The 27,517-nt window shown below is 43.7% G+C and overlaps 1 protein-coding gene across 1 annotated transcript; it reads left to right on the forward strand.

Moving 5' to 3' along the window:
* The first annotated feature begins 292 nt into the window (after positions 1 to 292).
* SRD5A2 (steroid 5 alpha-reductase 2) lies at positions 293 to 26,234 on the forward strand. The gene is made up of 5 exons (XM_030236534.2): positions 293 to 607; positions 21,235 to 21,398; positions 23,175 to 23,276; positions 24,248 to 24,398; positions 24,927 to 26,234. The coding sequence occupies exons 1-5, from the start codon at positions 324 to 326 to the stop codon at positions 24,991 to 24,993; spliced, it is 768 nt and encodes a 255-aa protein (XP_030092394.1). The 5' UTR covers positions 293 to 323; the 3' UTR covers positions 24,994 to 26,234.
* Positions 26,235 to 27,517: the final 1,283 nt, after the last annotated feature.

The following is a 27,517-nucleotide window of genomic DNA, read 5'->3' on the forward strand; positions in this document are numbered from 1 at the left end:
AGGGATAGAGGGGGACAGCTCCCGTCTAGATGGGACTGGAGGGAGGGAGGGGTGGAGGGGGACAGCTCCCCTTTGGACGGGACGGAAAGGAGGAATGGATGGAGGGGAACAGCTCCCCTCTATGTGGGGAGGGGAGGGATAGAGAGGGTCAGCTCCCCTCCGGGCGGGTCGGGGCGCCTCGCCCGCTCCGGCACGGGGGGCTGCGCCCTGTGACGAGCCCGGGCGCTGGGAGGCAGCGCGGCGGGGCGGGGTGACGGCCGCGGCTCTAATAAGGCCGGGGCTGGCGCTGGCCGAGGGCTGCTTGCCCCCGCCCGCCCCCGAGCATGCAGTGCTTCCCCGGGCTGGTGCTGGCTTTGAGCTCGCTGCTGGGCGCCCTGGCGCTGCTGCAGCTCTCGCTGCACCTGCGGGTGCCGTCCCGCTACGGGAAGCACGAGGAGCGGCTGTGCCGGCCTCGGGGCCGGCTGCCGGCGCGCTGCGCCTGGTTCCTGCAGGAGCTGCCCTCCTTCCTGGTGCCCGCGCTGCTGCTGGCGCTGCGCAGCCCGCCCCGCCTCGAGCCGCTCGGCTGCCGCCTCCTCTGCTGCCTCTTCTGCTGGCACTACTTCTACAGGTACCGCCGCCGGGCACGGCTCCCCGCCGCCTCGCCTCGGGAAACCCAACCAAGGGAAGCTGCGGGAGCCGGGCGGGCGGTGCGGCCGGGGCAGGTCCTGGCTGCAGCATCGCTCCCACCGAGTCCGGCTGGCCGTCCGCGCCCCGGACTCCGCTCGGAGAGTAGGGACCGGCCGGGTGGGCATCTCTACCCTGGGGGGAGGAGCACCCAGTGGTGCTCGGGTGCTTGAAGCAGGGGAGAGATTGGATGCTTTGAATTGTCCTCTTAGGGGGAGAAAAAAAAAAAGAAAGAAAGAAAAAAGAAAAAAGAAAATAAAGAAGGTTTCGCTAAGTTGAAGCAAAGGTTTGGATAAAACTCATCCAAATATTATGTAAAGGTACATATGAATCGCTTGTTGCGGGCAGAGAAGCGCCGCGTGCGTGGCACCGGGAGTAGCGGCGGCCGCCGAACGCAGCCGTGGGAATTCGCGCGAGGGTGGCCGAGAGCAAAGCCACGGACCGCCGGGAGCGCACGGCTCTGCCCGAGCACCAGGAGCGCACGGCTTTCTCTGCCCGCAGCGCCGGGAGCGCACGGCTCTGCCCTAGCACCGGGAGCGCACGGCTCTGCCCGAGCGCCAGGAGCGCACGGCTCTCTGCCCGCAGCACCGGGAGCGCACGGCTCTCTCTGCTCGAGCGCCGGGAGCGCACGGCTCTCTCTGCCCGAGCACCGGGAACCCACGGCTCTGCCCGAGCACCGGGAGCGCACGGCTCTCTCTGCCCGAGCACCGGGAGCGCACGGCTCTCTCTGCCCGAGCGCCGGGAGCGCAAGGCTCTCTCTGCCCGAGCACCGGGAGCGCAAGGCTCTCTCTGCCCGAGCACCGGGAGCGCACGGCTCTCTCTGCCCGAGCACCGGGAGCGCACGGCTCTCTCTGCCCGAGCACCGGGAGCGCAAGGCTCTCTCTGCCCGAGCACCGGGAGCGCACGGCTCTGCCCGCAGCGCGGAGCGAGCACAGGCGCCGCGGGCGTGCGGTGCCACGGCGTCAAAATTTGTTCTTTGTGCTCAATTCGTCATTCCCGCTCCACTACAGCAGTACCAATTTGTGTTGGGTTTTTTTTCCTTTCATATATTTTCTTTTTAGGAACCTGGTCTTGTCAGAGTCAACGAATGCTGTAACTCTAATTAATTCTGTATTTGCTAATCAGGAGCTTAAATAAATAGTAGAGTTTTTATCCAGTGTTGGTAATAACTTTGAAGAGACATAGCTCTACAATTGTCACCCAGTTCTGCAGAGAATATCACCAGAATCCATCATCTCCACTTCCATTTTCTGTGGAGTTCTTTTGTGAGAAAGCTGAATTTTGTTTATGGAAGAAAATGGTTTTTATTCACAAGTGGAAGTGCACATGAAAATGTTATGCTATTATGTATTAAAGAGCAATGTAACTTCTGAGGCAAAACTTTGATTTGCCATTTTCCACCACCATTCCTATATCTGTTTTTTAGTTTTCTTCATAGAAATAGAAAACATTCTTTTAATATTTGATCAGAAATTATAATTTGCTACTCAACCAAAATCAATATATTGAAAATCCAGTTGCTGTATCTCTACCGATAGTTTAGGGATAAAAACTCAAGGCTGTTCTGGAGAAATTTCAAACAGAGAATGGTTTACGTTGCTAACACTATTTTAGGCATGTATTTGTTATCACTCCCATTGTCTTTACTGCAGGAGTCAGCTCGAGGACACACCCCTAACATATTTGGCTTCCAGAAAGCTAGATGTATTGATTTTAGGTAGTTATACAGAATTTAGTTAAATGCATTCTGTTATCAAGAATTTCTGATTGTTTGAGAAACACAGCTATCAATGAACACCACTAGACGACTGAAAGAAATGTTATCCTACCAGTGTGCACACATCTATTGACTCTGTGGCTTCTTTCCCAAATTTACTGCTGGGCTGAGGCAAAAGCACTTTTCTTTCCTAGACAGTTTGGGGATCTTCTCATCTCTCACTGGAATATCCTTCTTCTCTTGCAAAAGTAAAAGCCCTCACTTAACCAATTCTGCATAAAACTTTTCTTGCTAATACAGCATGTTATTCCAATAATATTCTCACAGGCTGCAGCTCCTTCTCGCACAAGCCATTATGACATTCTGCTGAATCAATTAATATTTGAAATGTTGTATTAAATATTAATACTCTGCTGTTATGTAAAAGAGCAGCAAAATCACAAACCAGAAGTTTTTCTGGGTTTTGCCTGATACTATAGGACAAGCAGATTCTTTGAGGGATGTTTGGCAGAATGACCTATGGCCACATGGCTGGGTTTATTAATAGAGCCTTCTTGATAGCATAAAAGTTTTAACAATCAGCACAGCTAATTGTTATCTACAATTTCTAGCAGGCAGGATAATATATTGTTACAGAGAATTTTTTAGCCTGTAGCATATCTTACAGTTAAACACAACTTCTGCAGCTTTCTTCTTTTCCAGACTTTTTAGCTACCTAGACTTTTTCAGTCCTTGGACCCTCTGAAGGTTGGGTCAAATCCTTAGCAATCAGCAAGTAGCATAATCACTGTAATCTGGATTAAGCCTTTAACCAAAAGAATGGGACTTACTCAGGCCTTGGAGGAAGATGACAACAACGGAGGAGACATCCCTGACCACTGGGCATTCACAGGTTTGCCATCCAGAGTCAGCTCCAGTCTAAGCCCACCTGCAGCTCCTGCATTTTCTAGGGAGTGCCTTATGGACATTTAGGCTTCCCTGTTCCATGCTGAGGGCCACCACATCCTGGTGACAGTGCTGGTGGGCAAGCTGTCTTATTGCAGAGCTGAAAAGGGGTGGAAAGAAGCGCACTTACATATTATGTGCACTTGCACATTATGGCTGTTTGCCTATAAAATGATGCTGAACAAATCATATAACAAGGGGTATTGATGACACTGCATTAGAAAGTTCCATTGCCATACAGTGTTTGAAAAGAGGTTCAGTAATTTGACAAAACAGTCAGGATCTAGTTTGACCTTTTGGGTTTTGTTTTGTTTTCATTTTATCATCTTTACTAGGAATAATCTAACAACAGTTTTAAATACTTCGGTGATTAAACTTGTCTGCAAGGATAATAAGATAATAATAAGATAATAAAATTGCATTTACCTAATGGGTGTAGCCTACTTCATTTTCTGACTTTAACATTTTAAAAAGAATAAAGCTGTTCCACTCTTAATCATAAAGGTATTTTGTTAATCCACTCCTACTTTTACTACTGATCATCTGGTGTCTGTACTTAAGCATTCCTCTGTGTTTGTATGACACATTTTTTTTTGTATATTGGCACATAATTTAGTGACTTCTTCCTCTTCACAGGGGATTTTTTATAATTCCTAAGCTTGTCTCATCTACTACAACAAACATACATGAGGAAGGGAACTTTCTATCAGAGTTCCCTGATGATCAGAGGTAGGCTCAGATGGACATTACAGTCCATAGTGGAGAAACACAGACTTCCAAAAGACTGCTGTGCTTAGCTACTCTACCTTTCTTTGTGTTCTAGCCAGCTGTGTTGCCTCAGTAGCTCCTTTTAGGCTGAAGCACATATTTTAGAGTAACTTCAAGTCTTCACCTGAAGACCCCTGAAAATGAAAAATACATCATTCTTAAATTGGAAAAAACCAATGTTTTCTTTGGTAGTGTTATCTTCTAAATTCTTTTACCCTTAAACATGTTTAAAATGTCTTGCTTAAATTTGAGTGGTCTTGATTTTTCTGCCAGTGGGCCTTTCTCCTTCTATCCACCCTGTGCTAATTTAAAGCACTCCCTAGTGTCCTTCAGTATTCTCTTACCATGATATCACTTACACAGCACTGGATCATGTTTTAATTTGCTTGTTACAGAGCTGTCAAGTCCTCTGTCAGCATCAGTTTGATGCAGATAATATAGGAGCACACGATCGTATTTCTGGTGCATTAATTACCACACATGATGTCGTATTTATGCTGAATTGATGGGTTTGTGGTGGATGTGTGCCAGACATAGGGGAACAGACATTACCTGACCTGACACAGAGTCAGAGTAGTGCAGACACATGATACTTCATCCGACATGAAGTTGGTCAGGATAAAATTACCTTTTCATAAATTTAGGAACAGGTTTAAGCCACCATAATTAACTTGTCCTGCTTTTGGACATGCTGTCAAATAGCTACAACAATTTCTTTTAATTTGAACTGAGGTATCGTAAACTAAGTTTATAATATCACTGAACCACAGCAGACCCTCAATGCAAGACTTCTTTTCCCCCTCTCAGTCCTCAGATAATTTCTGTGGGTTTTTTCCCCTCTCCTTTTTTTTCTATATCCATTTTAAAATGAAGATATCAGTGTGTGATGAATGATGCAGTGCCAGAGTTGTAGTAGCATGCCTAGAGAGAACATTACTTTCCTGTTCCACCATCCTACTCCGATGTTTATAGATCAGGAGAGCACTTTTCTGTTTGGAGTCATAGAGGGACATCCTATGTTTCCAGGCTACTTAGAACACTCTGGAGCTGGTGTAACCTGGATTGTAACCAAGGTTATAATCTATCACTCCTTAGGAGTTGGTTTTCGTTTATATCACTGTATTTCCTTCATTTTTAAATAACTTTTTTTATATGGGCACACTGCTTGGAAATGCTGTCCTGCCTACATTCATATTCACTGCTTGCCTAGAATTTGTGCCATGGGCCAGCTTAATCAATGGTGATTTTGTATTTATTGTCAGGCTCTTGAGGAATATGCTAGAGTGTTGAAGGGACCACCCTAAAACTGTTCTGGAAACTGGGTTAATGCTGATGGTGCCTCATTCAAGGACATTGATGGTCCTCAATTGGAGGACCTCCTGCAGGAGTCCTGTGAGCCACTTCTGGCAGGTGCTGTGCCCCACCCAGCCCACGGCTGGCAGAGAAAGGAGATGGTCACCTGGTGGTGACTGCTGGTCAGAGAGCCAGCCCTCCCCTGGTGCTACCCAGAGCACAGACTTTCTGTCTGAGAGGATTCAAGAGGGAGGGGATGGAGCCAGGAGACCTTCCCTCCATCCTGCCTTCTCCGGTGGCCCGTGGGGAACCGTGACAGCAGAATGTTTCCTGCCTTTGTCTGCCGCCGCTAGGCAGCAGCCTCTCTCTTTGTGGCTTTCAGGATGGGATGAAGGCAGGCGGCTGCTGCTGCTGCTGCTGCTGCTGCTGCTGCTGCTGCTGCTACTGAGAGGAGGAGAAGGAAGGGAGGAACCCCAGCCCCGGCCTCTTTGGCTGCTCTCCTTAGCTAGCCAGCTCTTTGTGTCTCAATGAGCACTTAATCAGCACAGCATAGCATGAATTTTGTCAAATTCAAATGCTCTCTGGTGCTAAAGATAACATTCTTAAAATTGGAATTATTTGGAATCTGAAAAAAAAATCAAAATCTGAGTTTCCACGTCTGCTTGCTCATAGCTCATAGCACCTTCACTTTCACAGGGTAGGTTCTGTGGTTGCAGGGGCCTCCAAAAGTGATGGGGTGGGAAGGCAGAGAAAAGGAAGAAGAAAGTGAGAAAAGAAATGACTGCCAAGTCTGCCATCTGTATGTGCAATCTCTGTGGAAAGCTGGTCGTGAGCTGAAAATGATGGGTGCTGTAAGATGTACGTACAGGAACACTTCTTGTGATAAATGACTTACAAAGTATTTTACTTTGAAATGTAGTTTGTAATACAGCCTTTCCTGCTGGAGGGGCTGTGCTGGGAATGCAGCAGAAGCCCTCAGGTGGCGAGGAGAAACCCGTTTGCTGCCTTTCTATTTTGCAGACCATCTTCAAACCCCAAAGGTGGGAGACATAGCATGTGGCAATGAGGGGCAACCTTTCACTCCAATCCCATCTAAATCTTCAGGCTGCATTTCTCTTGCCAGTGAGGAAGACAGAGTGATGAGGGAGCAGAGGTGATGCCACCATGCACAATAGCAGCAGGGAAGGCCTTGACCCACTGACTTATGAAGATAATCCTGAAGACAGAAGTGTAAAATATAGGGTGCTGCATTTGCCCCTTCTGTGCTGCCCTCAATAGCTGGGGCACAAGCAATTTAAAGAAGCACTTCAGTTTCAAAGACCACCTAGAATTACATTTACTTATTTATTTTCTTCTCTTGCAACTTTGTTTTCAGTCAAGTCAAATCTCTATTTTCTATTTTATTCAGTTAATATATGAATAAACCCAACTGCTGTTTTCATTTCTGAAGTGCCCTGAAGTCAATCTGAGAGACATTAAGTAAGGCTGCTCTTTGAGGTGCAGCTGGATCCCCAGACTCCTCTGATTGGAGGTGACCCATTTGGTGCACCTGTAGTTGGTTTTCTGCAAACTGACATATTTCTAAAGAGGTCAGGGAATGCAGAAATTTGTGGCAAGAGAATGAGAAATGAGGAGCATTTGAAAACTGCATCCTCACGTAAGTTTCTAACACTTCTTTTGGCCACTTTCCCTCTCTCTGGAACTAACCTGGGGGGGAAAAGGAAAAGGCTCTTGCTCTCCCCTGCTCTGCAGAATGCAGTGCCTGCCTGTGCTCCTGGCTGCTCAGCCAGCTGCTATGTTTACCTGGACACACCTGGACCAGTCCTTTTTTCAAGCAGGCATACCTACTTCTGATCAGTAAGTAAAGCAGCTCCACTCCAGAGAAATGCTGAAGGATGGAGGCTTCAAATGAGTAAATTGTTTATAAATTGACTTGCTTATAATTTTTAGAGGCATTCTGTATTAGTTCATACAGAGTTTTAGTCATGTTTTCTGAAACATGAAGTGCATAAACAGAAATAAGAGTAAGCTGAAGGTATATTTATATATTTAAGTGGCACTCTTCTTGCTAGTAGTAAATATAACAAGACCAGAAAATTACCATCAGGTCCAATAGATTCTATCCAGAGAATAATTTTTACCCCCACAGAAATAGTTATTTTATCCTTTGGTCTTACAAAGTTACCATGATTAAGTGTCAATAACCAAAGACATTTCTCTTGTTGGCCTCTTATAACCTCTATAATTAATCTCCCAATACAAAATCTGCAGGTATTTGGCAAGTAACAAATCCTGTTCTCTTTTCCTTCACCTTGATGCTTTGGAATAGATCCTGACCAGATTCCTTTTGGCCTTCACCAGCTACACAGTAGCACATTTACATCCTCTCTCCTGCTGTTTGGCCTTGGCAGTAATTCTAGATCTGTCAGCAATATCCCTAACAGAGGCTGGCCGTTTGCTCTGCCTCTTCTATGTATTCCTTGCTCCCCAGGCATCCCAGTGCATTACAGTAATGCTAATATATAAATTCTTCTCTTCTGTGAAAATAGTAGATTCATTGCTATTTTTATCCAGGTTCCTCAGATTAATGTATTAATAGCCAAGAAAAGCATCTCTTCATGTGCTTTGCCTCAGAATTGTAAAATGCTCCTGTACCCAGTGCTAGTGTGGAGTTTGCTTCCTTGCAGTCTTCTTTAGCATTATGAAGTAGCTTTCTAATTCTGTTCTCAGAGCAGAATACTATCTGATTGCCTTCCTAACAATTAGCCCAAATAATCCTATCTGTACACTCCTTTCCCAATGGGAAGTGGGCTAACATTACAGAAACCTCTCGTTCTTACCCAGCCCAAATTGTACCTGTGTGATTTTTCCTTTTGTCTTTTGGTCTGGAAGATTTTCTGCAGAGATAACTTAAGACTTTTATCTTTCTTCATTTCTTTCCAAGACATCATGCCTCTCAGGAGTATCTTTATATCTGATGCTAATTCACTTGTGCTGTTTTGTTATTACCAGGCAGCTTTAAATGCACTAAAGGAGTATTTATGCCTGCTCTGAGACCTCACTGTTGCTGTTAATTGCAAAATGACTTGGTGGGTGTCACTCCAGCTGCTCTGCAGGCAACTATCCAAACTGCAGTTCCAGGGCAGGCACCTGAGTCCCAGCCACCAGGACATCACCCAGGCACAAGAAGGTTGCTCTGATCTCCCCTGTGTGAGGTTTGAGCCCACCCAGGAGCTTAAAGCACTTGCTATCCTGTGAGCTTAAATCCCTTAGGACAATAACATTCTGAGCTCCAAACCCCACTGGGCTTTGGTAAGACTGGCAAGGATCTGGGAAAGATCTGGATTTGCATCATCACATTCCCAGCATTGATATCTTATAGAGGGTTATACTAAGACAGAGACAGAAAAAAAAAATTATATTCAGGAGTTTCTGTAAATGTTTTTACTTGAAAATAGTGATGTTTTTACCGAAGAAGAAAATGATTTGTTTTAATCATGACATGTCTGTAGTATTCCCTTATTTGGGCTACTCTTTTAAGCAGGAAATAAAAACCAAGAGAAAAGTGTTAAGGTCCACTCCATATGCCCAGGGGCAAATTTGTGATGGATCTTGCTCCTTCAAGATCCATAAATCTGATTTTTTTGATTTCTTATCATAGTAGAGGCAGCCATTAAGGAGGAAGAAGGGCTTTCATGCCAAGCAAATAAATATTGCTTGACAAAAGGACGCACTTTAATAGCCCCTTTGTGTACTCAAAAACCTGCATAATTAGGTAATTTGCCAGTTTTATTGAGCTCTTTAAAAAAAAATAAAAATAAAAATAAAAAATAAAATAAAAAAATAAAAAAAAAATAAAATTGTGAAAAAATCTACTAATAGTATGATTATAAATCAGTGCCCATCCCAGAGATTGCGTATTTCCCTTGGTGTAAGTCATATTCTTGGTATCTTCTTCAAAATTAATTTTGGTCAAGAAGGGTTATGATAAAGAAATACTTTCAATCCTGAATTAAGAGACAATTCATAATTTATACACCTCAATGTGTCCTTCTCTGTCCAGAAATTGGTTTAAATGTGGCAGGTGAATTGATCAGTAGGGTGATCCTTGATGAATTTGGTCAAATAATTAAATTCATGTCCATCTACACCCATTTAAACGTAAGAGCTGTGTTACTCTTTGCTGAGCACTCAGCTGATATTCTAGTTATTTTTGCAACATCTCTTTATTACAACAACAGCAATGGGATTGTTTTGTTGTAAAACCCAACCAAAAAAAACCCCAAAAAACTAAACAACCCAATTAAAATATTAGTTAAAATATTCCATGTAGGGAAATGGGAAAAGGCAGCTCATAAGTATAAAAACCAGAAAATTTTTCTACAGGTCCAAATTTGTTTTAAGAACCAGCTAAATTCTACCTAGCTGTGAACTTTTGAAGCACCAGTCACTACTGTATTAATACCTAGGGATGGGCAGAAAGTTTCACCATTCCTAGGAAGGTGCATCCAAATGTGACCTTCCACAGCAATGAAAAGAGGTCCTGTTTGAAGGAAGCTGGGTTTGACCTCCTCCTTCCTAACTACCCTTCATAAACATGGAGTAGCAACACCCACAGTCAGCTTTAGCCAGGTATAAGTTACCATTTTCCTTACAACAGTGCTGGAGTTCACCAACCTAATCCAACACCTGCCATGCTGGGAGACTGCCTCCCAGAAATGGCTCTGGAAAATGTCGCCTTATCCAGGCTGTCTTCAAAGAGAAGTGTTGTCTGCTGGAGAAAGAGGGTTTGCCTGGAGGAGATGCTAAGGGACAGATCAGTTCCCAGGCATGACTTTGCTCAGATCCTGAGGCAGGGTGATGACCTGCAGCTCTTTGATGCGCTGGTAAAGATGGGCTGGGTGACTTTCCTACCAAGCCAAGGCTCCTTGATCCAGGTGGCCATGCCATCATTCAGGCTGGGCAGGAAGGCTACAGAGAGCTCTAAGTTAGCTGGGCTACCCAAAGAAGCATGGTCACGTTGGCATGGTCTCCCGCTGGAGATGCACATGCAAATACCTCCAGAGAGCGTGGTCCTAAGCAAACCTTCCAGTGACTCCTGTCACACATCTCAGGTAGGACGATGCATGGACCTCTATTAAACTTCTGCTGCTCCTGAGAACAGCAGAGGAAGAAATGTTGAGAAATGACAGAATGGAAGAAAAGTACTTACATTACGCTGTTGAGGGCTTTCTTTGCCTGTTTGCTTCTCTTTAGAAACTTAAAAAAAAAAAAAAAGAAGGAAAAGAACTATTAAAGCATTCACATTTTAAAACTTGGCCCAGATTGAGGTTACTAAAGTGAGACATGTCTCTGACTCTTCCAAGGGAAAGCAATTTAAACTTGGCGCAGTTGTCTGAGAAGCGCGTTTGTATCTGCTCAAACATAAAGGTCGTCAGCTAACATTTGTAGAGTCTGTTCCTCTGGTTCAGCTGAGGCTATAATGCCAGCCTGCAATCCAGCCAAGTATGCCCTAGGCTGGCACTGTAGGGACAGAGCAAGGCTTTTCTGGCTGCTAGGATAATCAACAGAGAAGAACTAGTCTCCTAGCTGGAGTTCTGGCAACATGGATTAGGAAAAATACAACATGTCTTGAATGCAGAGAAATAAAACCACTGTGAGGTTTACAGTCAGGGCTACAAGGTGGGAAGAGACAGAAATGTCAGCTGAAAGAGCACAGGAGGGACAAGTAGGAGAGTTGTTAACAACAGCTAGGGCAGTAGTGAGGCAGGAGTGAGAAGAAATGGGAAGGAAAAGGTCATGATGTGAGAGGGCAATACCCAGGTATCAAGAGATGATGCTGACACTCTGCTGAGTGATTCACCCAGCAGCTTTCAGTGTCAGGAAAACTTTTAGCATATTTTGGGAGGAAACAGAGACAATTGTGACTCAGAATCAGCCCATGGTAGTTTTTCCTTAGGGACAAAAGAAAAGGCTTCTGAGTCTTCTGATTATTTTAATGGAAGCAAAAACTCAGGATCTGATCTGGCCACTTCAAATTTTGTTCCTTCCTATGTGTATGTACTGCCATGAGTGCCATGAGATCATGGAGGTTCAGTAGGCTGGCTGAATATAACCTGACCAAGATTTAATGTTGAATAAGGATAGATTACAAATTGTCTGTCTTCCTTTGGTCATTTCTCAGGCCCACAGAGGCAATTTATGGAAAATAATGAGACTTGATCTGATAAGTGCAGTTGTAAGAGCACAGATCTGTGCATCTTTGGATTTTGTGCCAGTTTTTATGTAGATGCATCCCCCTGTTCTGCTCATGATGTCAACCTCTGTGAACTCTTAAAACTCTGCTCCAGTGGAGTGGGGGACGTTTTGAAGTGCACAGCATAGTGTCTGATTAAGTTACTCTGGCACGTATTTCACACTTTTGGCAGACTCACACAGTTTAGCAATAGGAACAAAGTGATCTGTTTTCATAAATATCAAGTGATTATTTCTGAAGAAGAAAAGAGGGAGATACCTTTGGCTGGCTAAGGCTTTGACACACTACTGCTTAGATAAAACAACAAATATTCTCAAAACCCCTAAGTGCTGTTGCCCTTTAGATACTATCAAGTTGTAGAGGTAATCATTGAGCACTGTGAGATCTGCACATTTGTCATCAGCACAATCCATCCAGTCAAGCTGAACTTTAATCCCCACACAAGTTGTCCTGTCCTCTAATCCCCATGAAAGTACAAATCTGGACCAAGTTTAATTAGGGTTTCAACTGTGATAGCTGGCCTGGTCCTGAGTCCATCAGAGCCTCTCTTTGACTAAAATAGCACTGCATTCCCATTCCCAGGCAGTTCCTGGCCACATACAGTCCTCAAATTTTCTTCTCATTCCTGATGGACATTTGTCTAGTCCGTCCTTAACAATTGCTGCTTATTGAGATTCCTAGCATGTTCCAATGCCTCACTGTCTTTCCCTAATATCCAAGTGCATTTTCTATACACCTGCTCAGACTTGCTGCTTCTTGCTGTGTTCACAGTAGACAAGGAGAATGCTCGACTCCTTTCTTCTTTGCAGGAGCTTTTTATACAGTTGCATATTGTTACGATGTGTTCCACTGGTTTTCTCTTCGTTATTTTAAGAGCCCTGAGTCCTTCAGTTTTTCCTCACACGGCACTTCCTAGACCATAGCTGTTTGTCTTTGGGCTGCTTCCACTTTGTCTTTTATAGAGAGCTGGACAGAGTATCATTTAAGCTCCTACTAGCACCATGCAAAGGGGAAAGATTACCTCAGGTGTCTCCAACAACACATTTTAACATTTGCCTTTTTCTCAAAAGCCTGACATCATTGGCTCATGATCAGTTTGCCACCTACCAGCATGCCATCTCCTATCCAGCCCTTTCTCAGCCTGACTTTTACATTTGGTCTTAATTAAGTGTAGTATTTTGCCATTGTTTTTATTGAATCAACTGTTCTAAAACTATCAAATAAGTACTTCAAGGCTGTTCTAAACTCTGGTCTTCATTCTTGATGTGCTCAGCATCTCTCAAAGCCACGTCAGCCACAAACATTGCAAGTATTTTTTTCCCCAGAGGGATAATATTAATGAAAAAACTCCTGAGTGGTACCAGGAGAGTCTTTTGCAGAACCTCCCTCCAAAGATCTTTGTAGTTTGATAGTAAACAATTATGATCTATTCCTTGATATAATTTTTCAATCAGTTTTGCAGCTACTTAACATCCTATAAACCAGGAAACTCCAAGTTACTTAAAATTTGGTTGACATGTGAGACAGTGTAAAAAATCTAAGGTCAAGACACAGGACATCATCTGCTCCTAGCATCCCCCTCTTATAATATATCCAATTTATGTAAACTCCTTCACTCAACAAAGCTACTCCATGCAAACAGGGTTGCCTATGGAAATGAGTCCTGTCCCCTGCTGCTACAGAGACACAGGACTCTGAGTCAAAGAGGCTGTGGCAGGTATTGCTGCTCAGACAAGAAGCTGACCAGGCTGCCCATTCTGCACTCCCCTGACTTGGCTGTGGAGTGTCTGAGGACAAACTGTGAGTTTGTAGGGGATGGTACTGATTTCAGCAGGGACCTGTACAAGGATCTGTACATATCCCCTTGGCTCTATTAGCTCCACTTCACCTTCTTTGGCTATGAAAGAGAAAAGTACTTTTTAAAAAAATCCCCATCTTTCTGACGAATATGCCAAATTTGACAAGGGATGGTGAGAAAGATATTAATATCTGGTTCATCTGGCTCTTGTTTCAGTTGCCTTTGCTTGAGGGGAGTCAATCCATTCTTCCCTTTGTTTAGGGAAGAATGATCTGATCGCCTTTCTGCAATACAAACAAAAAAGAAAAAGAAGAAGTGACTGGGTTATAGCAAATGAAAAGAAAATAAATTAAGAATATTTCAAACCTATTTGGTGTTTATACCAAAAATTGAAACATTTAAGAAACAAATATGCTGGTATAAATGGATACTGAGTGTAATTTGCTGATGGCTTGTGGCTTGCTGAGGCAGCTTGATAATGCAGCAAACCCAGCAATTCTGTTCTTGGTGTCCCTTTAGGAAATGCATAATAACTGAAGTGCAGTGTTTTGATCCTGTATCTGCAAAACCAGTGTGATGCTTTTCGTGACTGAATGCCTTTTTACCAGAAGAATTCTCCTTTGTTGCTGGTAGTCACTGGGAGATACCACATTTTCTGGTGATGTTTTCAGAAAAAATGGAAGAAAACCTAGAGGAGTAATGAAGTAATTTCTGAACAAAATTGCAAAACACTTTTGAAACCTGGCCACAGTTGCAGCGAATTTGGAAAAGGAAAAATTTTTGCCTTGGAGTCAAGCCTACACAATTATTTTCTACTAATTAAAACCAAATACCCTTTTTAAGGTCTAATTCCTTTCCTTTTTCCTAAATTGTTTTCCAACCACTTTTAATAAATATAGCACACCTAATAATATCTGTATGCAATGTGAAGAGGACTAAGCTTTATCTGTAAACTGTGTTTATCCTTCTTACTTTGCTAAATGCACAGCATGCTACCAATTTATACCAATCAATGAGGCATTACTGACTAGTTCTAGCTGGTCACAATGACTAGCTCAGGTGTTTATAATGTTGGAACTGAGTATTACATAGCTCAGATTCCTTAAATCTATCCAAAGTTAAATGCATCATGGTTTTTTTTCCTTCAATGATTGATAGTGATACAGAAGCACCATTTTTTAGCCTTTCCCATGAGACACACCTGCTTTTGGAAATATTTTTTTTCCATAACCCCCTTTATTCAAAGGCAGTTGTAAGAAACTGTGCTTTTCTGACCTGTCACCAAGGTTTCCACCTGAAATCTGTTTTTAGCTCTGTGGCCACAAGTGCAGTTGCTGATTCCTCTGACTGTTCTGCAAGTGCTGTCATCCATGGTGTCAGCCTTCCTGGCACAGCAAGTACCACTCTGGAGCTTTACTCATAAATGCTGGTGTTAAGCAACTGCTAATCTATTCTGAGCAGTTTATCATCTTTGAGATGTTCAGTTTGTATAAAATGTTAGATGAGTCATGAGACATTATGAAACCCTGAAGGTATCACGCTGCATTAGAGCAGAGGCCCTTCACAGTCAGCACTCTGTCTTGGCAGAAGCCAGAGGCAGATCATGCAAAACAAAATGCAGTAAATGGTGGTCAATTGTCCTCAGCAGCTGCTACCTTCTGCCTCTCTTCAATGGAATATAATTTATCCCCTGAAATATACAAATTACTATTAATTCCAAATCTTTGTGTTCTCTTTGTTAAAGAATGTGCCTTTGTCTGTAATTTCTGATTATCCTCCCTCTCCCAGTCCTACCCAGCTCTTTACTTCAGTGTTTTTTCTATTTTACATTTAATAGAAATCCCATTCATTCATCTCCTTCATCAATCACATTCAAACCAGCTTCCTTTCAGTATCGGGGCAACTGTCGGTCACAGCTATTCAGCTGTCCCAAATAAATTATTTTCTAGTATTGTGTGTTATTTCTCATCTGAAATAAGTTTGTTCTTATTAATCTTCAGTACAAGTTCAGCAGTCCCCATGGTTCAGTATGGCAGTCACTTAGAAGTCTTTTCTCATTTCCCACTGATCCTACTGCGTTTCTGATGTCTTTGCATTAAATCAGGGCTGCCCAGACTTTCTCTTTCCCATTGCTTTGCTTCTCAAGAACTCCTTGCAACCCACTTATGGTGCCATGTGTCTCAGTCCTTCTCCCATCCCTTGATCAGATGTGTGCCTCTGTCTCTTGCCCAAGAAAGATGAGTCTGCTCCTGCCAGGAGTCTTCATCAGCCCTGGACCTGACACTAAGTGACCACAAAGAAAGACTGCCACAACAATAACAGGCTTCAGGTTGGATTTATCTTGGAAATGAACCACAAACATCCCAAGGATAGTAGATTCACCCAATTTTTTTTTAAATAGACTCCTCAGAAATTAACCAGATATGGCAGGTTCAGTATTGTTTTATACACCTGAATGATAAGATTTTAAATCATATATCTATCTTTCTTATTCCTTAAATTATAGCCATCAAAATTTGTCCAAAGATCTTTGGAGGAACATGGAAGTAGGGTATTTTGCATGTGCAAGAATATTGCTGGCTTGGAAAAGAGACTTCATTCCAACTTTTTGTCATCACTAGATAAATAAATCTGCATGATTAAAATAAAAAGGTAGTTCTCTTGCTCCCCTCACTGACTCTGTTCAATGATTTCAGATGAGCTTACAAGCTGGGCCACAGTCCAGGAAGTGATTACTGTTACTTGATGGTTTCACACTGTCCCAGTGATGCAGGAATGAGGAACATTCCTGCCCCAGTCAGGAAATGTGCCCTGCAGCTGGGATCACTGCACACCCCTGGCACTGGTGGCTCCTTGGGCAGCTCTGGCTGGCATCAGCTCCAGAAAAAGAGCTCAGCTCCTGAATTTACAGCTTCCTTACACCAGGAGATGGGATACAGCTGCAGTACAGGAGACATATGAGGTCTGCTGTCTGTCTGCACCTGCAGGGGTATTGCCAGAGGCTTGATGGGCAGTCCATGACTCCTGCCTGCTGGCATTGCTGGTGTGTCACCTGCGTGCAGCCCAGATTTTGTTCCCGAGTCTGTGACAGAGCAAGTCTCACTGTGCAGACCCTAACAAAAGGGACATGGTCCACCCTGAATAGTACAGATAGCTGCTAACAACCTACTTTCCATCTAAATATTCCTGGCTGATGATGTTCTCAGTCTGTTGCAGAGTAAGTGGAGAAGGGAAGGGTAAAGGATCTCAGGGTAGGATGTTTGAGGAGAGGAGTATGACAGGCGAGGAGTTTCTACCTGCATTGTGATGCTGGTGCATCCATAGATATCATGATAAAGGAGGGTTAAAATGCTTAATTTCACTTTTGAAAGTATTTTCAAGTATTTTCTTTTACTTTCCCTTCAAACTGATAGCAAATTAGCCTGCTGCTTGGAACTGAACATTTACCCATCATATTTGTTTTAGCCCAGTCTGGGATAACTGAAAATTTTTAATTTGCAACAGGAAAATTAGGTGCCAGATTGTGTCCTGGTGTGGACTTGACAGTTTTCTCCTATAAATATCCAATGAGAATTATTGTAGCTCAACTCAAAACCAGTAAAAGTTTAAAATTACCTCAGAGTGCCTTTAACCTACAAATAAACTACAGAATGGGGCTCAGAACGTATGTGCAGACTAATCAGCAGCAGATGTCTTTGAGACATCTAATTTGGCATCCATAACTCTCCAGAATAATTAGAGGCTTTGTGTAAGGCATCACAGCCACCCCAAATAGAAGTCCATCATGTTTGTGAACAACTTAAGCCTCTGTCCAAGTGGTCAGGTATGCCCAGGGTGCCAGCAGCTCCCTGGTAATGTGATTCCAGTGACAACCTATGGTGTCAATTGTTGGTGCAAGGAGAGCTGGTCTATGTAATCCCCCTAGGTTTAGACACCAATCTTGTCAATCTGTGCACAAGAAAGCTTGAAAGTAAATCCATGGTTTGATAGCAAGCCAATCCTCTCGTGTCTGACTGGCCTGTAGCTAGTGTAACACAAATCACAAGGCTTTTCTCATCCCCTGAGATACAGGAATTTGTACCCATAAGAAAATGAAAGCAGCCCCATAAGGAAGGAGGTGCAGTAGAGTCTAGAGAGCTGTCCTCTACTTAGAGAGGTCTTTGTTTGAGAAGGTACCAGCAGAGTGGTGAGAACGGCAGACAGCAGCTCAGCAAGGAGTTTTCAGGGAGTGAGAAAAGGAGCTGCACCATGTGCCCTCGATGGAGCAGGGTGTCTCACCTCCTGCAGGAGCCCTGCAGAGCCGCACAACACCCGCCTGTCTGCGTTTTCCAGGGTCAGCTCAGTGCACACATGAGCTGGGGGCTCCCTGAGGGCATCACCCTCATGGGAGGGCCTGGCTGCCCGCCCTGACCTGAGCCACCAGCCCTCCCCACCTTTTGTACATCTGGTGGGACAAGCAAGGAGCCAGAGCACGTGGAGCCCAGACCACGGGCAGTGGCTCTCAGGCACTTTTGCCACCTTGGCTCATCCTCACCAGGCAGGGCAGGTACTGCCCCCCACGGTCCAAGGAGAACCAAAAAATCCCTGCCAGGACTCAGAGCATTCCTGGGCAGGAGAAGTCCATAACTCTCTTCTGGAAGCTGGCCAGGGTCACAGGGGATGGGCCAGGGCATTCAGACCATGCCCCAGCATGAGCAGGACCAGGCTGGGTGATGGCCAACACCTGCCTTCAAGGAGAGAGGCACTGCATCAGCCCTGCCCACCTTGCCACCTTTCTGCTTCCTGGCCCTTCGTTCATCCTGGTTAGACCCAGAAGAAGGCCTGGAGGCACAGGCATGGATGGGCAGACACAGCAGGAGGCTGTGGAGGGAACCAGATGTCCTCCGTTCTGGGCACCCTGGACCCACTGGCCCAGGTGTGAAACACTTTGAGCTTCCAGAGTGACAAATGGGCTGTCACTGTCTGAAACACTGCATCTAGGGCCTGGAGAGGAGAAGACACAGCAGGAGCAAAAGCATCTCTGGCTGACAAGCTGTTGGAGGACTGACAACCTACTCTTAGTGGATTGTGGTAATATTTGTGAAAAGATTTCCACCTTCTGTGGAAGGAAGAGCAAACCTATACTTTCCCTGGGTTCAGGTGAGAGTCTCCAGAATTTTCAAGAAGCTGGACTAATACCTCTTTGATGCAATGTCAAATTATTTTCTCTTCAAAACCTGTTCTTTTGGAAAATAAATGATGGGGAAGAAAATTAATAATGCATTATTCATTCATTTAAAAAGAAGCTGTTGGCAATGGTTTAGTCAGATGCAGTGTCTTTGGCTGGTAAAGATAATAAAGGAGTAATGAATTAGTCATCAATACTGCACCAAACGTAAAAGGTCAAATTTGTCACTGGACTAAAACCAAAAGGCCAGATTTTTTCTGTTATTCTAAAATGGTAGTCTTCAGGCCCCCTTTGATTTTCACACTGCAAAATAGTTCCAGCAGAGCTGCAGACTCTTCCAGGGAATATTTAAAGCTATTAAATGCCCCTTCTTTATCTCTGTTGTTTTTCCAAATCTCACCAGGAATAGTTTGTGCACCCTCAACTAGCCATGTAGTGAAATCTCACACAGAGAAATGAATCTGGCCTCTAGTTTAACAGACCCACAGAGATTTCCTTGGAGAATTTGTTCCACAACAAAGATTCTTGGATGCAATCCTGACTTGGATGGTCCAAACTGCTAGGAGGCAGGATTACAGTGATGCCAGGATTTTACTACCTCAACAACTAAACAAAGCTGGTGCCTCCTGGCTCCCCTGCCATTGTACTTTTACTTTGCATGCAGATTCTTTCTGTCCTGTGTGCACTCCATGGCAGGGAGGTTTGTGGCCTCCTGTTACTGCAGGATAAATCACCTGTCGAGGGCCTATAACCTCTACAGCAGGAAGCAGCACAGAAACAGTTTTTATGGGACCTGAAAAACTTCTGTTTGCATCAGCTGTAAAAACTCAGACTCTTAAACTTGACTGGTTTCGACAAAGGATAAAGCAGTGCCAGTCCTACTTGAATCTGCTGTAAAAATTCACTTCCTAAATAATTTTGTGTGGTTTGCATCATTCCCTCTTCTAGACAATTTGCTGTCTTCAAGTCTGCATTTGAAATTTTCACACTTTTTCTCATAACTGTTCAGGTTGAATTTGTCCATATGACTTCAACAGCAGATCAGAATGCTAAAGCTGGCCTTGCTTACTCATAACTCCAGCATCACATTCCCAAAGGGCAAGATCAGTAATTATTGGTAACATTACTCCAAAGAGCATTGCTACCCCTTCTGTAATAAATATGACAAATGTGATGCCACTATCTGAAGAACATTTTCCATACCTCTTACGTTTCTCTTTCTTTAAAAGTATTTAGCGCTTCTGCATCACAGCTGCCTTAATTGCTGGAAATCTGTCTTGCCTTGCTTTGGAAAGCAGTGAATTAACATGCTGCTGCTTGTACTCTGCTTACTCACTTCCAGACATGGTATGATTTAATCTAGATTTGAAATATTATGAGATTTTATGCCTCAGCTTGCTTAAGGTGACACTTGCAACATGGGATGTGGATTACTTATCAGCAATGGTTTTATACTGGCATGATGAGCACCATCCAAAGCCCAAGAGAGCAAAAGAAAGAAATTCAGAGGGTAGATTTTTCCACTTACAGAACTTAAGTGGCCAGGTAAGAAAACACTTACTAAAAATTAATATAACTTCCTTGTTTTACACTCCCAGGGATGAAATGAATTGCCCAAAGTGTCAAGGGGGATACTCCCACCTGAAGCAAACCTGAAGCAAATATATATAAATTAAAACTGTACAAGCACCAATTCTTTGCTGACACAGATGTTAATGGCACTGTGAGCACAGCTGCTGTGTAAGAAAGCCCTAGGTGCTGTAGCTGCACATGGAAATCTTGGTGTTTAACATATTAAACTTATGGCTGTAGCTCTTCTTATTTTCAACAAAAGTTGAAAGCATGGAGGGGAGGCAGGGACTGGAGGTAAAGCAGCTCCCCAGGCAGGGAAAAACAGTGCTCTGCCCCTACACTGAAGTGTCCAAGCAGAGCAGGACAGAGCTGCTGTGTGTTAGAGATGCATGGGCGTCTCTTTCCGAGTGAAGTGGGAGAGGCTGGGACAGGGGATTACATCTTGGGCTGGATACTGCAGAGGGTGAGAGAGCCAGAGGGTCTCAACACTGTCTTCAAGCCCATCTGCCACCATGGGTTAAAGCCCTCAGGGATCAGGAATGTCTTCTCCATAACAAGCTATGCTGGTGGCATAGTAATCCTTGTTTGCAGAATCAGTATTGCAGTTGGTGCTGCCCTTCACAAACATCACTGATGTCTGAACATCATGTCCCCATGTCCCTCTGCACCAACCAATCTTCCCTTGGCCCACTGGAGCATTAAATCAAGTCTGGAAATGAAAATGCAGCTTGTGGGCACAAATTCTTCATTTTCACCAACAAGCACAGAGAAAGGTACAGAGAGATTGTCAAAGCATCACTGAATCTGGATGAGCTTTCTAACTTTCCACCTTGGGTGCAGTCCTGCAGGACCAGAAAAAGATGTGTATCTGTAGGATTTCATGTTCCAAATAAATTGCTGATCTTATATTGCTGCAGTTCTTTTCAAATTTTTTGTCTTTATTGTCCTATTTTCTACTTTGTGCTTTGTTCAAGTTTTTTTCCCTACAGCAGAGAAATTGCAAATACAATGTTATCATGAGCAATGTGCTGACTTTTTTTTCTTATCTACCTTAGGACATTTATTTACCCTTTCTTCACTAGAGGCAGACCTTTCCCACTGCAATTGCTTTTCTTTGGCATGTTATTCTGTATCTATAATGGCTTCCTCCAGGGGTACTACCTGATTTACTGCGCTGAATACCCAAACGATTGGTGCACCGACATCCGATTTACATCAGGTAATTACAGCTGCAGGATTCCCAAGATCTAATCTCCAAGCAATTTGTAAGCATTTTGAATTATGTCCTAATCTTCAGTGAACATGTGAGTCAAATCTGTTGTGATGGAAATCAGCATAAGACCTGCTTGCTGGCCCAGATAAAACAAGTAAATGTGCAGTAACTTTTTCTTTTTTCCCCTGCCAGGCAGCCACCTTTGAAGGTATGTCGTGTTATGTGTTAGTCTCAAGTCATGAGCCTTGTTTTACTGACAGCACTCCTGCTGCTGTGGGTCATGAAGATGCAATCTCAGGCCCCAGGTGCATGGGGCTGTGCCCTTGCTCAGCCAGAAGCGTGCACCCAGCAGTGGCTGCGTGCGAGCGCAAGCTGCGGCTTTCTCTTCCCTGCCACGGAGCTTTGCACTCCACGCAGCTATTCTGAGTGAGAGAGAAAAGCAGGGCAAAACCCCAGCTTGAATGAGGCTTTGGGGACAAAGAGCTCTTTTTTCTCATGTAAGGCACAGGGGAAGAAGATTAGAGATCACACACAGTCTGCTTGTATGCTAATACGATTCCTTTCTGTTCCGTAACTTAATAGCCTACCTGAATTTCACCCTGTAAAATCCCCCAGAGAATCACTGAACAAGAGCAGTTAGATGGCATTACAGATTTGGTACTGCACAGAGAGTGGTTTTAAATGTAAACACAGAAATGAGGATTAACATGGATGTTGGAGGAAATGTTTTGGATACAATAAGTACAAACTAACTAAGGTACTCTCTCTACCCTGTTTCAGACCGTGGATGCAAGTCCAGTCTTTTCAGACAGCATCACATACTAAAAATTCTGGACATTGTTTAGTAAGACCTCACATATCCAATAAAGAAAACACCATATAATTTCATTTTCATGATAAATAAAACACATATTTAATGTTAAAAAAAAAAAAGAGAAAAGAAAATCAGCATTAGCAGTACTTGAAATATTAAGGAAAAAACAAACAGTATATTCTTCCTCTATGGACTCTTACCAACTTTCTGCTGCTACTGGAAATGTTGATATTTTATCAGCATTTAGTCTTTTATGTATACATTGTAGTGCACACACTATTTCTTTTCTTGCTTTCCCATCATTGTCCGAGGTGGTTTTCTCAGTGTCCAACATGTCACAAAGTGAAGGGCATGTCACCTGTAGACTTTCTCAATCAAATGCCTGTGTTTTTTCAGTTAAATGGAATCTGGTCAATGGATCACTCTGGCCAGATAATGCCAGCATCCCTCAGCAAGTAGCTGCTTTCCATCCATGCCCAAAGCTCTGTCCAGGCAGCCTCACTGGCAGTGGACTGAGAGGTGCTGAGATGCAGGTTCCTTTCCCAGCTCCAGTGATGTGCTGGATAACTCTGAGTCTCTGTGCTCCCCTTTCCTCAGCAGGAAAAGGAGGGTGCTGGTACTTGTCTGCAGCTCAGTGCTTACTCTGCAGTAACGTGCACAGTCATGGCTGGCTGTCATCAGCTGTGGTGGCCACGGGGTACTTTGTGTCCCCCCACCAGTACTCAATAAATGGGGACTGTGGTCACCTGGAAGTTCAGCTGAAAGTGCCCTGGTGTCACCAGTCACCTGTGCTTCTGCTGTTCAATAGCCTTCTTGGCAGCAATGCATCTTTTGACTTGAAAAAGGATCCACCCACTTCACATTATGATCCCTGTCTGTCTGCTGCAAAGACAAACCTCACACACGAGCTTGAGCAGGGATATCTGGACAGAGCTGCCTTTCTAATCCATTTCTTGTTGCTTTCTTAGGCCTCCTCTTATTTCTGCTGGGAATGGGAATCAACATTCACAGTGATCTCCTGCTGCGCCAGCTGAGGAAACCTGGGGAAGTCACTTACAAGATTCCTCAAGGTATATTCTTATCCTCCCTTCCCTGAAGGAAGTAGGGCAGCAGAATAAAGAATGTTTTCTGGCTGAATTCACAGGAGAGTGACAATAATGGCAGAGAAGCTGGTCTTGCACAGGTACTGGGTTCAGGTGCCCCCCCGGGCTGCAGGGACTGGTGTGAGCTGGCTGCAGGCAGTCCAAGGAAAGCGCCAAGAGGATCTGGAAAATATGGACTGTGAGGAGAGATTTAGGAAATTGGCTGGTAATTCTGAGAAGATTGAAGTGGACACAGGAAGAGGATTTTAACTTTGCAAAAGGCAGCTGCAAAGAAGGAAATAGTCTTCTTCATGCCCAGAAAGAAGTAGCAATGGATTGCTTACTGTGCAAAAGGTGGATTCAAAGTGTAAACTTTAGGGGAAAATAAGAACACCAAGATGTTGAATTGCCTTTCCAGGAAAAGCAATTCTAGCTCTGTAGAGCAACATGGATAGGAATCCAAGAATTTCTTGGGCTTTATATTGACTCCTTCTGCTGGCTTCCCATGGATGGTGATATGTCTCTCCCAGAGTTTCTCGCCTCCAATATTTACCGGCCTCTTCTAAATGTGGCAAAAAACTGAGATCCAGATTTTGCATTCCCTGCAGGCAGTGAGGTTGCAAAATATTTCTAGAGCATGAAAAGAACTGACTAATGGTAATTATAATAATTTAAATCTAATAATGGTCTTTCTTAAGTTATTTTCCAAATGAAAATAAATGGTTGTGAAAGTGTTGGAAACATCTGAGTCAGCATCCCCCTTGATTCTTGTACTTACACATGAATTTCAAACAAGATCCCCCTTTGGCATGGCTCCACTGGCTTCAGGGAAGTGCATTTAGGTTGCTGCTATGGGCTGAATAAGAAAGAGTACATATTCTGCTGCTGACTTCATGTGAAAGAACCTTCCATGTACAGGAGATGACTGCAGTAATTAAATACTCTGTCTGTTGCTGCAGGAGGACTGTTCACCTACGTTTCTGGAGCCAACTACTTTGGAGAAATTGTGGAATGGTTTGGTTTTGCCATTGCAACCTGGTCCCTACCAGCCTTCGCCTTTGCCTTTTTCACTCTTTGCTGCATTGGTCCACGAGCTTATCACCATCACAGGTATCAAACTGTTCCTTGCCATATGCTGCTACTTCCCCTTGGAATGCAGTTTGCAAATGCCAGGGAGGACCAGAGCCAGGATTTAGGATAAAACTGAAATCTAAACCATGTACAGGAGGTGTATTGGCTTATTTGTGTAAGGCAGGCAGTCAGCTGGTGCCCCTGGCCTGACAGTCATTTAATGTGACCTGAGCTGCACCACTGCTTCACCCTGCTAAAGCCTCTCTTTCCTGAGCCTCATAAATGTGAGCCTTTCCTAAGGCTGCAACCTCTGCAGTCCTTTGCAATGGATATGCTCTGAATTCCTAAAATTTCTACTTTAGGCCTGTTAGAACCTTAGCAGTATTATCAGTTAATTAAATAACCAGGTGTAAATAGTTTTGGAGCTGCTCTTTTGCAGAGTTACACACTGAGATAACAAAGAAAGGCAGCTTGGAGCAGTTTTAAGGTTCCTCAGCTGATGTGTATTGAAACTGTGCAGTTTCCCTCCATGCATGCAGGTTCACTGTCTTGCTTATTTTCTTTCAGGTACTATCTCAAGACATTTACGGACTATCCAAAATCAAGGAAAGCCTTGATTCCTTTTGTTTTTTAATGAAGTATGGACTCTTTTTTTTTGTTTTTATAGGATTTTTTTTCCAATTCCTAGTTTTAATGCTGGGTCTGACTATAATTAATTGTATAAATGATATCCCAGGATTGTAACAGACAAGAAGGTAATATGGAATGGAAGTTCTTGTTTTAATTAGAGGGAAAATTGCAGACAGTTGTGGGTAAAAGGACTCCCCAACAAACATATTTGCTTCTCAGAGCAGTTCAATCTGTGGAAAACAAATATGTACCTGCACTGACATCAGAGAAAAAACATTGGCTAAATATTCTTGCAGAAAAGTCAAAAAGTAAGCCCATTACTTTGGAGAAAGTCTTCAGCAGCCTCTCCAAATTATAGCGGTTCTGCAAGTGCCCCTCCCTGCCTCCGCGCTGCAGCACTCGTGCCCTCACTCTGCTGGTAGTGCCCTGTGTGTTGCTGCACTTTAAACCAGACAGGGGCGTCTCATTTGCCCCAAAAAAATTACTCAGCCCATTATTTTTCATCTAAAAGCCATCTTGGCTCCCAAAAACACAATGTAACAGGAGGGAACTTGTGCTGGCACAAGGCTGGGAGCAGAGTGCCATGGCAGGGAGGTGAGGTGAGGTACACGGAGATGGAAGCTGGCACTCACAAGCACAAGGTCTGTGTTCCTTCCTTAAGCATTACTTCCCTCACTGTCAGCTGATTAATCTTCAGCCATCAGGGTTTGTTTTATTAAATGTACTTTGTTATAGCAATTGCAGCTCCATTAGCATTTCTTTTCTCTTGCAAATCCAGATATTTTTTTCAGAATAAAAATTTTCCACTCATTTGTTGTTCATAAAAAGATTTGAAATGGTGATGTATGATAAAAATTACAACAAATAAAAAGCTCTGTGTTGAAGAAAATGTTCTCTGTCACTGGCAGTACATTTTGTCTACAGAGAATATTTTCAGATACTCTTATTAGGAAGTGATGCAGAGATATTGAGTTTTTACAAACAGACAGAATGCCTCTTCCTTATTTCAGGATAGTTAGGAATTTTCCAAAAAAATGTCATTAAACCCAATAGGAAGAGATGTCCCCTTGGATGATGATAGTTTTAGTTACCCTTTATAGCATAAAATCCTGCTAGGAATTATGCTGGGCAACTGGCAAAAAAAAGACCAGACTGCGCACATGAAACATACTACCTACTGTTGGAGTGACCTGAGTGATTGTATGCAATTTCCTCCAAAACACAATAAAATTCATGTGAAACACAGAGCTGTGTTAGCCTATAATTTACTGTCTGCAGAAACAAATCTCTGTGATGTTGCTTACCACGTTCTGCTCACACCAGCTTCCTCCTTCTGGACAAACCCTCCCTTCTTTGCTCATATTATAAATCTTCTTCACTACCAGAGCAGAGCAGCCAGCTGGGGCTGGCTCCCACTGTACAGTCCCTCTACAGCCCTGAGGAGAGCCATGTGTAGGCAAAGGTAAGGGAGGGAGAAAATAAGATGCAAGCAAAATTGTTGTTGCATGGGATGAGAGTTTCTACATTAGCACCACAAAGGTGTTTTCCTTTGGTTATCACATTTAAAGCAAGGCTGGAGGCCATGAGGATACCAGGCTGGAGAATATGACCCCTTCTCCAGGGAGTGGATGCTGAGTATGAGCAGCAGCCATGCTCCCCAGAGCTCCTTCCCTCAGCATATCCTCCTTGATGATCCCTCCTTGCAATTTTCCCCTCCAAAGCCTCACAAGTGGTGAGAGAGCAAACAGCCCATGAGTGCCAGGGTTCCTAGCTGCTGTCTTCTCCATCTATGTCTGAGCCAGGGGAGAGCAGGGACCATGCTCTGCCCCATCGTTTTGACCAGAACAGGAGTTGTGCAGACTTCTCTGTCCGTCCTGCCCATCCCTCACTGTGGTATTTTTGGGGTCCCCAGGATGAAGGAGGAATTGAGAATCTGACTCCATGTTCTTAGAAGGCTAATTTATTGTTTTATGGATTTATATTATAGAAAAGAATACTATGCAAAAACTACACTAAAGAATAGAGAAAGGATACAGACAGAAAGTTACAAAGAATGATGATGAAAACTTGTGACTCCTTCCAGAGTGCTGACACAGCTGGTGCATGATTGGTCATTAAGTCAAAACAATTCACATGAAACCAATCCAACAACCACCCATTGGTAAACAATCTCCAACCACATTCCAAAGCATCAAAACAAGAGAAGCAGATCAGATAATTATTGGTTTCATTTTTCTCTGAGGCTTCTCAGCTTCTCAGGAGAAGAAATCCTGGTGAAGGGATTTTTCAGAAAATATGACAGTGATATCTCACATCCAAACAGGACTATTTCCTACATTTATTTTGTCTTGCCTAATATGTGCACCAGGTGGTCTGTTATTGCCACTGTCAGTCCCAGATACCAGTGCATGGAGCTGGGGGTCAAAGTGGGAGAACTGGTGCTGGTCCAAGGTAGGAAATGCCTGCCCACAGCCTGGCACCATGCTCTCTCTGAGCACAGGGTGCCTCCAGGTGCTGGACATCTTGCA

The sequence above is a fragment of the Serinus canaria genome, chromosome 3 (genome assembly GCF_022539315.1).
Source record: "Serinus canaria isolate serCan28SL12 chromosome 3, serCan2020, whole genome shotgun sequence".
Taxonomy (NCBI): Eukaryota; Metazoa; Chordata; class Aves; order Passeriformes; family Fringillidae; genus Serinus; species Serinus canaria.

Coding starts and splice junctions, on each gene's coding strand:
- SRD5A2 (XM_030236534.2), top strand. CDS start 324: ATGCAGTGCTTCCCCGGGCTGGTGCTGGCTTTGAGCTCGCTGCTGGGC. Junction 21,399..23,174: donor CGACATCCGATTTACATCAG/GTAATTACAGCT, acceptor TTGCTTTCTTAG/GCCTCCTCTTATTTCTGCTG. Junction 24,399..24,926: donor CGAGCTTATCACCATCACAG/GTATCAAACTGT, acceptor ATTTTCTTTCAG/GTACTATCTCAAGACATTTA.